This window comes from Lampris incognitus, chromosome 18 (assembly GCF_029633865.1).
Source record: "Lampris incognitus isolate fLamInc1 chromosome 18, fLamInc1.hap2, whole genome shotgun sequence".
Taxonomy (NCBI): domain Eukaryota; kingdom Metazoa; phylum Chordata; class Actinopteri; order Lampriformes; family Lampridae; genus Lampris; species Lampris incognitus.
The window spans coordinates 34,641,845-34,652,903 of NC_079228.1; the positions used below are offsets into that span (position 1 = coordinate 34,641,845).

General features: G+C 46.8%; 1 protein-coding gene across 1 annotated transcript in view; it reads right to left on the reverse strand.

Annotated features, from left to right (window-relative positions):
• Positions 1 to 10,429: 10,429 nt before the first annotated feature.
• The window catches only part of LOC130128427 (transcriptional repressor scratch 1-like), a gene marked incomplete at its 5' end in the record, with an annotated part of 813 nt that continues 183 nt past the window's right edge, over positions 10,430 to 11,059 (reverse strand). The window contains one exon of the mRNA XM_056298039.1: positions 10,430 to 11,059. This exon is cut by the window's right edge and continues 183 nt beyond it. Within this exon, the coding sequence (XP_056154014.1) occupies positions 10,430 to 11,059 (630 nt within the window).

Sequence of the window (11,059 nt, forward strand, 5' to 3'; positions counted from 1 at the left end):
TGCGCCCTGACCCCCTCCGCGTCTGCTCGCGGAATCGCTGCACACCGGCGACCTTTTCCCGCCACACCGGAATGGATGAAAGCGCTCATTTTTGTAATTACCTCTCCGTAATCCCATTACATATAATCCAATTCCCTGAACGCTGTATACATACACACACACACACACACGTACACATACGCGTACATACACAAACACACATATAGATGGAGAAACACACTCTGGAATATACACAGTGTGTCGCGGTGTTGTCAAGGTTAAAGACGTTGCCCTGACATCAGCTTCTCTGTTCACCTATGGGGCCCGACGCAACCAATTAAAGTCTCCACACACGCGCGCACACACACGCAATGTGTGTGTTGAGAGACTGCGCACATAACGTACAGACTGCACGCGCATGCACGCGCACGCGCAGGCGCGCCATTTGTAAGTTATGGCGTTATGCGGTCCTTCTGACCTCTGCACCGTCGCTGCAGGGCACAGCAAGACAACAAGAGAGAAAGACTGAAAAGGCGACACAGGGGAAGAAAACGCATCATAAACACGAGCTGCAGCTTAAGACTCGGGGCCAGAATGAGCTTTATGAATTTTTTACAAACTCCCAATTAACCATTTACCAAATATGTGTAAACCTAGGGGTAAAGGAGCATGTGATAATATTTAATAGGTGTTTTTTTTATATCATTTCTAAATACATAGTCGTGGAAAATATTCAAAATGAACTGAAGCAATTTCAATCAATAGTTGTCCATAGATTTCGTCACATGACCTTTCATTAACATGAGTTTAGTTAAGAGTTGTATGACATATACTGTGGCACTGTATAGCCGCAGAGAACAGCATCACATCACAGTCTTACCCATACTGACACCAAAGAGCATCCTTAAGGGCATCCTGGCCTCTAACATGGCTCCTGTCTGACAGGACATACATACATACATACATACATACATGCATGCATGCATTCATGCATGCATGCTGTAAGAGTTGGTGCAGTTGGTGTGAAGAGTTGGTATTGGAGCCAACAAATTAAAATTTCAGCATGGGTGGAACGCATCACGATTGGTCAATTGAAACTAATTGTCATTGATCAACAATTGATAATTGCTAGATGCTTGTTTGTTAAAAGACCACACTGGTGTAATTACAAGTCATTGCCAATTTACAACATCTGCCACATGTCCCACATAAATATAGACCATCTTCCCTCAATTGCTTTATTTGTTAGAGCTCTCATGTCTAAATTTTTCTCCATATTCATTAAAACATAACAGAATTTACCTGCATGTTTGTGCTGTGTGTTTATTGTATTGTATTGTATTGTATTGTATTGTATTGTATTGCACTTATGGTCTTGTACTGTGTGTTTAATTCTTCTTGTATTTTTCTCCTTACTTGTTGGCTCTATGTTGATAGCTGGACCAAGACAAATTGCTCTTACATGTTTACTTGGTGAAAAGGTTTTCTGATTCTGATAAACTGTCGGATTTGAACAGGTTCTAATGTCGAGAAAATACACTTTTGGAATTCACAAAAAAAAAAGAAAGAAAAAAATTTTCTTCACACTTTTTACTCTATTCTTCACAAAGAAACCAGTGGATCACGCAAACTGTCAGAGAAAAAGCTTGACAAGCACCTGAAAACATTGCACATAGACAACCAGAGACATGAGCAGTAGGTCATACCTCCCGTCATGCCACGTATTCCTCAGCCAGAACACCGGTTTGACAACAGCCTCCCTAGATGGAGCGAGGTTGAGAGGGCTGTGAGGAAGGCAAGGACAGCTTCAGCTCCAGGACCAAATGGAGTTCCATACCAGCTGCACAAGGCAAATTGGGGATTAAGGAATTAAGGCAGAGGCATTATTAATTACCAAAGAAAAGGATGTTGAACATCAGCTAATCAGTCTTCTGAATGCTGAAGGAGAGATCTTTTTTAGCATCATTGCACAAAGATGACAACTTATCTGAAACATAACTTGAATGACACATCGGTACGGAAAGCTGGTGTATCATGTTTCTCGGGATGTTTAGAACACACAAGCATGATATAGCATCAGATTCAGGCTGCTAAAAGGGAAGGAATAGACCTATATATCTTATTCCTGGGCCTAGCCAATGCTTTTGGCTCCATCCCACATTCTCTGCTCTGGACAGTCTGAGTTCTTCCCTGTGCTAGTGACCATCACAAATCTGGTCAGGAACTATGTCCAACATCTGCAGATCTTTCTTTAGCCTTTGCCATGGCAATGGAACTGATTATCAGAGCATCCAGATGGGTGGTAGGAGGAAAATGCCTGCAGTCTGGACAAAGACTACATCCCATCTGTATGAATGAATTGACCACCCTAAGTGCAACCATTGCATGCACCAAGCAACTGCTGGAAAAACTTCATTCCAACATAACATGGATGTGGATGAAGTTCAAACTCAACAAATCCAGGAGCATCTCTATTGTAAGAGGAAAACTCAAAGGCCAGAGATTCCATATCAATAGAACACCCATCCCAGTGGTGTAGGAGATGCTACTCAAGAGCTTAGGGCAGTGATACAATGCAAGCCTAAAACTATGGTGCTTGCAGTTTGGATTTCTGCCCCATTTGATGTGGCCTCTGATGGTATATGACGTTCCCATCACCACAGTCGAGAAACTGGTGAGAACAGTCAGTTCACATATCAAGAAATGGCTTGGACTCCCATGTCGCCTCAGCATTGTCGGCTTATATGGCAACAGTGTTCTGAAACTGCCTGTCTCTAGTCTTACTGAAGAATAAAAATGCACCAAGGTGAGGCTGGACATGACCCTGACTGAATCCCAAGACACAATGATATGAGCGGTAGCTCCCAGTTTGGCAACAGGGAGGACGTGGACCCTGTCTGAAGCTGCACAGCAGGCAAAATCTGCTCTGAGGCATGGAGACATAGGTCAGGTGCAGAATGGAGGAGGTGGTTTTGGTCTTTGAACAAGCAGACCTATGTACATGGCACAAAGCATCACCCACTCAAAGAAGAAACCTTGTGGTAGAGGAGGTTCGGCAGCAGGTGGGGGGAGAGTGATGCATAAATACCCTCTCACAGGCTAAGCATAGCCAATGGGCAAGATGGGAAACCTGGAGTATTGCAAACTCACCTGGAGGGATCTTTGGGAAATGGAAGAAGGCATATATAATTTCATCATCAGACCCACCTTTGAGGTTCTTCCAACTCCTAAGAAGTTAAACCTGTGGGTTGGAGAAGATTCATCATGTCTTCTATGACAAACACCAGTAACACTAAAGCACATCCTCACTGGCTGCAAAAAAACAAAAAACATTAGAAGAAAAAAAAACCTTAACTGAGGACACAATACCTGGAGGTACCAGGTCCTGAAGGCAACTGGTGCTTGTCCTGGAAGGATGGAGGACTACCACCAAAGCCCTTTCTCCCCCAACTTCTGGCTTCTCAACACAATGACCTACCAGCAGGACAAATCCCAAGAAACATCTGACTCCTGTCTGTAATAAGGGAGTAAACCCTACTGGATACAGCCCGAGATTTGTAAATGCAGTTTAATCTAGACCAGAGGCTCATCTTTCCAGCAGAGATCACCACAACAAATCTCAGGCCGGATATGATCTTGTGGTCAACTTCGCTGAAGTTCCTGTACATCGTGGAACTAACTGTACAATGGAAGGCCGCAGTTGGAGAAGTGTAAAAAAGCAATTCAGTTCAACTGAAATTGAAATAGTCCAATCTAACAGCTGGGGCAGTACAACAGGGCTGGAGAACATACATGCTCCCTGTGGAGGTCGACTGCAGATGCTTGGTAGACACTCCAACTATCTAAGGATGGGAGTCTGGGGATAGGCCCTTCATCAACCTGTCAAGTTCCTGTCAGAGGCTTCCAATCAAAGAAAGAACTGGCTTTGGCTGAAAAGAAAGGACTCGCCTCCTAGATGACCAGCAGCCAGCAGGAGGGATAAAAAGTGGAGGAGGGTGCACCTGGGACACCAGGGATCACAAAAAAGGGGGTTGCCCACCTGATGGCCCCAGTGAGGCGATTATCCCTCAAGACATCAAGACTTGAGTAAGTGTCAATTATTATAAGAGGTATTGTTATATCAAGTCTTATGAGCTCAACTCCGGATGTAACACAACTCTGCTTGATGGCTCCTTGTGGAATTGTTTTGATTGATTGCTCAGGGGGGAAACAAAAGTACAGTAGAAGTCAACACTTGGTTGAAAGTTACAACTTGGAAGTTGTGTCATTTGAGCAGGCTAGCAAGTTTGTGTCCGCAGAAATTGCTGAATTTTATTTCTAAAAATGTGTATGCACAAATCACATTCAGTCTGCTGAATGACAGGAGAAGCAAATGAGCCAAACTTTGCTATCGAATAGGTCGGAGGGGGAAATAAAACATGCTGCGTGGTCCCAGATTGTTGCAAATTTGAGAAAAACAAAACAAAACAAAACCAAACAGCGAATAGGCTACTTTTTCCACCATTTCCCTAAAGATCCTGAACTTTGCAAACATTGACTGCTTGTCATTCAATACCCTGGCTACAATCTCGACACACCTATTGATTGTGCAGAGATACGGCGGTTATTTGTGGTTAGGCAACATTTTTCATGAAGTGATTATCAAAAATTGGAAAGCTACAAACCACGTCCAAATCTGGTCTGTTCCTACCACCTTTCCATGGTCAGCTGAAGACACCGGCTCTGGTGCTGCTACAGGAAGTTCATCGTCAGCTGTACCGCTGCAGGTACGGACGGCTCCTGAATCATGGCCAGTACCACTGGAGCCAAAATGATGTCTACCTAGCACAGGAGAAGAAAATACACGTTGGCTATATCGAAAGCACATTTCCTTACTGTAAGACAACGTATCAACATGGGACATTTTTTATCGATTCTTTGTCATTTAGCAAACTGTATCTCTTCTAAATCAATGCGTGACTTTTACTTGCTTATACTAGAGTAACAAAGTGATTGTAGTTAAAGATACAGTCGGTCAGAGTTTTACGAAGGTAAATTACATATACTAAACAAGTTTTAAGTCTCATTGAGTTTTTTTCCACGTCTTTTCAGCATGAATGGCAGTGTGAATTGGATCTGGAGGTAGACTAGTCTTCCCCAAAAGACATACTTGTGCACAAGTATGCTCACAAGGTTTGTTAAAGAGAGGACCCAGGACCACAAAGAATGAGGAAAAGTCAAGATTACGCCGTTATGGCGTAGTATGCCTTTACGTGTTGCATAAAGATAAGATATTATTGGCGTCCGGGTAGCGTAGCGGTCTATTCCGTTGTCTACCAACACGGGATCACCTGTTCGATTCCCCGTGTTACCTCCGACTTGGTGGGGCGTCCCTCCAGACACAACTGGCCGTGTCTGCGGGTGGGAAGCCGGATGTGGGTATGTGTCCTGGTCGCTGCACTAGCGCCTCCTCTGCTCGGTCGTGGGCGTGTGTTCAGGGGGGGAGGGGGAACTGGGGGGAATAACGTGACCCTCCCACACGCCACGTCCCCCTGGTGACACTCCTCACTGTCAGGTGGAAAGAAGCGTCTGGCGACTCCGTATGTATCGGAGGAGGCATGTGGTAGTCTGTAGCCTTCCCGGGACTGGTAGAGGGGGTGGAGCAGCGACTGGGACGGCCAGAGGTGACGCTTCTGAACAGGCAAGCCAGGCAACTGCTTGGATCCCCAGGCAGTAGGGGGCCCCCGAGGGCTGACAGAATTTACTCCAATTTACTCCAACCACCTCCGACTTAAATAACCAACGGACGATTTGCAATGACATGACATCATAGTAGGAATCCTCCCTTGTAGGGGCCCCATGTCATTCGCGTTACACGTGCACCACCTGCGCTCATCGAAAGTGAAAGTCGCTCCCAGCGTCCACACCTCACAGTTTATATTTCGTATATTTTTTTGTTGGTGTCAGATTATTTATAACATAATGGCGATGGACGCTGGTTGGGGATGTACTGAGAATTTTTGCCTAGGGCCCCAACAGACCCCAGGGATAAGGTGAGTTAAATGGTGAGTTTGCAGTGTTTATCACTCAGTGCAAACCACCAACACGGAATAAGACAGCTCTCCACACTTCTTCTTTAGTCAGTCTTTATTAAGGAAGTGAGACAAAATGCCCAGTGTTGTCATTGTGCTTTACATCACCTTTCAAACTGCCAGCAGAGCTTCAAAAACTCCAGAAGAGCTCAAAATGAAACAGGAAGCTCCAGAAATATTCATCATTTCCATTCTTTACAGTTAGAAATAGTTAAGACTCCAAAGTCGCATCAACGTTTATTTACAAGGTTTCTCGCTGCAAAATAGTCACATTTCCATTCAACTCCCCCCCCCCCAAAAAGATGTGTTGAACATGCACATACAAATGTGTTAAAGAAAACCACCTGTCAGAGGTTTTAATCCTTCCACATTTTTACCACACACCGTGTTGTGTAATATTTCAACAAATTTGTATGTGTAGTCAAGGGAAAACACATCCTGTGCTGTTTCACCACATCTTTCTTTTCTTTTTCTTTTCGTATTTTGATTCATCATCGTAGAAAAAGCAGGAAGAAGTCGATGTTTCTAAATACAAGGTGTTGTCTACCTGAATCTAAATTCTTAAATTGTGCTACTATCTTGGAATTAAAAAGTTGAAAGATATAATTCAGAAGAGGAAGTGCTTTTATATAATGACAAGTAAACTAGCTTGCGGCTATAGTAGGCTACAGTAGGTCATAGTTGAATCTAAGTGTTCAGCGATGCGCTCTGGTGCTGAAATGTTGACCGAGACGACAACACAAACAAACATCCCATCACCCACTCCTCTCCCCCACGCGCCCCCGTGGCAAAACCACTGCAACTTCCACCAAAACCCCCCAAAACAGTGGATGCAAACAAGAGACAGCAACTTATTAAAGAACGCCACGGCGCAACAGCACGGCGCGGTTGTATTGCGCATGACTGGCTCGTGTATTAGTTATTCATTTTGGTGCCCTATCGTGCCGTGTAAACCAAAGGACTAAACGCGGTGTTTATCGGGGTTGCACGTCACAGCAGCAACATCCGGCAGAGGAACCAAAGGAAACAAACGGGCCTTCTATCGCGTGGCAATCCTAACAACCCTATGGGGAGACGCGCGGTGTCGGACCTGGGACTTTCACGCGTCGTTGTAACCCACTTTGAGATCCAGTGTTTCTAGCCAAGACTATAAAACAGCGTTAAACTTAATATTGTAACGTGCATGGATTAGTAGACACGCTGGCTGTTGGCTCGCGGGTCTGACCCTTGAGTCGAGCGGTTAGCGATGTCTCCCGCGGTGCGGGCGATACGGGTTCGCGTCCCGGCCGCGGCAGTCCCTGTGGTTGCCCCCCGAATTCGCTACATTGGTGTCAGAAGTGGGATGGAGCGACCGTAAGGCCATCGGAAGCGCATGCGCCCTGAGGCGTGAAGGAGCTCATATGCTTAAGCGCGGGGACGCGCTTCCCGAAGGAGGGGGGTAGTGTAACGTGCATGGATCAGTAGACACGCTGGCTCGCGGGTCTGACCCTTTAGTCGAGCGGTTAGCGATGCCTCCTGCGGTGCGGGCGATACAGGTTCGCTTCCCGGCCGCGGCAGTTCCTGTGGTTGCGTTGTCCCCCGAATTCGCTACATATATTGTACAACAGAGCATTTGCAAGACCATAGAGCTGGAGTCAAAACATAAACTGGGGGGGACTCCCATTGGTTCTTGGTCTGGGGTTTGGTCCGTCTTTCAGCACCAGAGGCCCATGGTAGTATCTTCTACGCTCTACAATATTCAATAATAATAATGATAATAATAATAATAATACGAGGCAGGCAGTGCATAAACCATGTACAAAAGACCCTCCCTACCCAACCCAGAGCCCGCCATTTAAAGGACTTGTGGCATGCGTTTGAAATTCCTGGAGGCGCCAGTACTTCTCCTTGCCTATGGACACAGTTGTCTGTAAGCCAGTGACTCGGAGCTAGCTAGTAAGCAGAGGTTTGGGATGATGTAATCTGATGGTCTAGTATACAATTAGCAGAGGTCTAGAAAAGGACGTTCTGATTTCTTTTCTTTCTTCTTTTTTTTGTTTGGATTTTCCCCCCTGTTTCTCCCCCAATTGTACCCGTCCAATTACCCCACTCTTCCGAGCCGTCCTGGTCGCTGCTACACCCCTTCTGTCCAACCCGGGGAGGGCTGCAGACTACCACGTGCCTCCTCCGGTACATGTGGAGTCGCCAGCCGCTTCTTTTCACCTGACAGTGAGGAGTTTCCCCAGGGGGACGTAGCGCGTGGGAGGATCACGCTATCCCCCCCCCCCCCCAAGGCTCTAGTGCAGCGACCAGGACACATACCCACATCCGGCTTCCCACCCGCAGACAAGGCTAATTGTGTCTGTAGGGACGCCCGACCAAGCCGAAGATAACACGGGGATTTGAACTGGCGATCCCTGTGTCTGTAGGCAACGGAATAGATCGCTGCGCTACCCGGACGTCCCCTGAAATTCTGATTTCTGACTCCTGCTCTTCGTACTGTAGAGTAGCTCCGGTGGATTTGTGGCATTTAATCCGAGACAAAAAAAAAACTACTGAAGCACTACGTCATTCGACGCTGAAACAAGCTAAATTCCAGAAAATACATTTTAAGCAACAATGTCACAATTCTTGTAAATATAGGGCTCTTAAAAACCCAGCTCCATATTTAACACTCACTTGGTTTGTTAACTCCCTGAAATTGAAAATTGCCCTCATAACTATGTAGATTAGTGGTGCTTGACAAAATCAGAATTTTACAAGTCATCATAGTAGTTATGACTCATGTCTCTTGGAAAATATCATGCATTATTGCTCTATCGGTTATGAATGAAATATTGCCTAAGACATGATTTTGCTTAATTAGCCTATATCTAACAAGTTTGGCAAAATATCCCAAACATACATAAAATTGGCATAGATTCCATTATAGGCTATCGTCATCATTTTTTTTTTGCATGCAGTTGTGTGGGTTTTTTCATAGTTAAAGTGGCAGACAAAAATAAGAAATTATTCAATAATTAGAAAGTGTCAAATGCTTTGGCATATTTGTAACAAAGGCAAAGAAAAAAAAACTAGAACAAAATTAAAGTGCAAATCAACGAACCTACAAAAAAAACAACTGTAAAAAACAATAAGTTAGGAAATAAATAGATACGTAACAAAGATTTTTAAACCCCAAAGCTGAATACTGTTCGGTCCCACCTGGCAAAGAGTACAACTGTCCGAGAGCTGAAAAAAGAAAGAGAGAAAGGTTTGACCTCTTTTAGACAAGTTCGGGCATTTTGAATGCCCCAGTCGTCCTGTGAACGAGTAAAGAAAATATACTCCGTACTGGTTAGTCTACTGGTCCGGCGGAGGCCGCGTGCTCCCGTAATCTGGACATGGGTCCTCGTCCTCAAACGCTTCCCATCACCTCCCTCCACAAGATGTCAGTCGAGAGCGCACCTGCCATACGAGATAACCTCTGAGCAGGAGGAAGCCGAAGAAAACGCGCGCTCTGTTGCGTGTGTGTGTGTGTGTGCGTGAGTCTGGCAATGGGGCGAACAGGACCCCGACCCGGTTTACATTCCCCCCCCCCCCGTGGAAAACCAGACGACTGTGTCCTTTGTTCCAGCGGATGTGATAGTCGACTTTACGTCGACTGGATTTTGGGTCGCGAAACAGCTGTCGTGAAATCGACCGAACCGTGTCGCTTTACGGCACGGGTTCTCCAGCATTCGCGGTGTTTTTAAAGGATCCCAAGTCTGGCTTATCAAGCTCCAGACACCAGCCTCCCCGCTGCGGATCATCCGGTTTAAACAAGAAGCCGGAAGTGATACGCGAACCGTTGTATTAAAACGTGGCCTCTGTGAATGTCTGCCGAGTGTCGCTGCAAGGACAGAGAAGAAGGAGAAGAAGAGCTGGCGCTGGGTGTTTTATCTGTCAGGGAGATGGAGGGAACTGTGCTTTTGTGCTGCTTTTTCGTGGGCCTAAAAACAAAACAGAGCGATCAGGACAGACTGGTGCATAAATAGATCTGAATATCACCAAATATTTTGAGCTAGTTGTTGTGTGCTTTATTTATCTTCACAGGAGCCTCGGGAGGGCGGGGGGGGTGTATTTTATCAGAAGGGAAGATGAATTCATCTGAATCAAGTGTTTTAAAACGCACTAGCCACGATTTTACCCCATTTTTCTGGAGGAGGAGGACGGTGGAAACGGTAGAGGGATGGAGAGGTCTTGAAACAAGACTCCCACGTTTCTTCCCCAAGCCCCCAACAGGCGGAAGTCCCGCCCTAATGGAGCGTTTGGGGCGGCTGCGGCTCATGTCGTTGGAGGACTGAAGGAGGCGAACTAAGTCTGAAAAAGAAAAGAATATGCCAGCCACTCCCATCTTTTTTTTTTTTTTTAAATATCCATCATTCCCCCAACGAACTGAGGGGCGAGAAAGCCCCCTTGAAGCACGCCGACTCGTAGTGCTTGTTCAGGTAGCTCTTGAGCGCGAACGTCTTGTCGCAGCGTTTGCACTTGTAGTGCTTGAAGGCCGAGTGCGTCTGCATGTGGGCGCGCAGGTTGGACCGGTCGGCGAACGCCTTCCCGCAGTGGGCGCAGCCGAACGGCTTCTCGCCCGTGTGCGAGCGCATGTGGCCCTGCAGGAGCCACGGCCGGCTGAAGGCCTTGCCGCACACGTCGCACTTGTGCTTGAGATCGTGCGTGAGGAGGTGCATGGCCATCGCCGGCATGGACACGTACACCTTCCCGCACGTCGGGCACTTCTTGGCCATCTTGCTGTCGATGCTCCTGTGCGTCTGCTTGTGCCGGCTGAGGTTGGACGACGTGGCGTAGGTTTTGCCGCACTCGCTGCAGGTGTGCCTCTGTATGCTGCCTCGGGGGTTCCCCAGGGACTTCCGCCGCGACCGCCCGTCCGTGATGAAGAACGCGTCCACCGTGTAGCCCTCGCTCACGGCGGCGTCCCCGTTGATGTAGCCCCCGGCCGAGGACGAGACCTCCGACCGCGGGCTGTCCGGCTGGTCCGAGTCGCCGTGGAT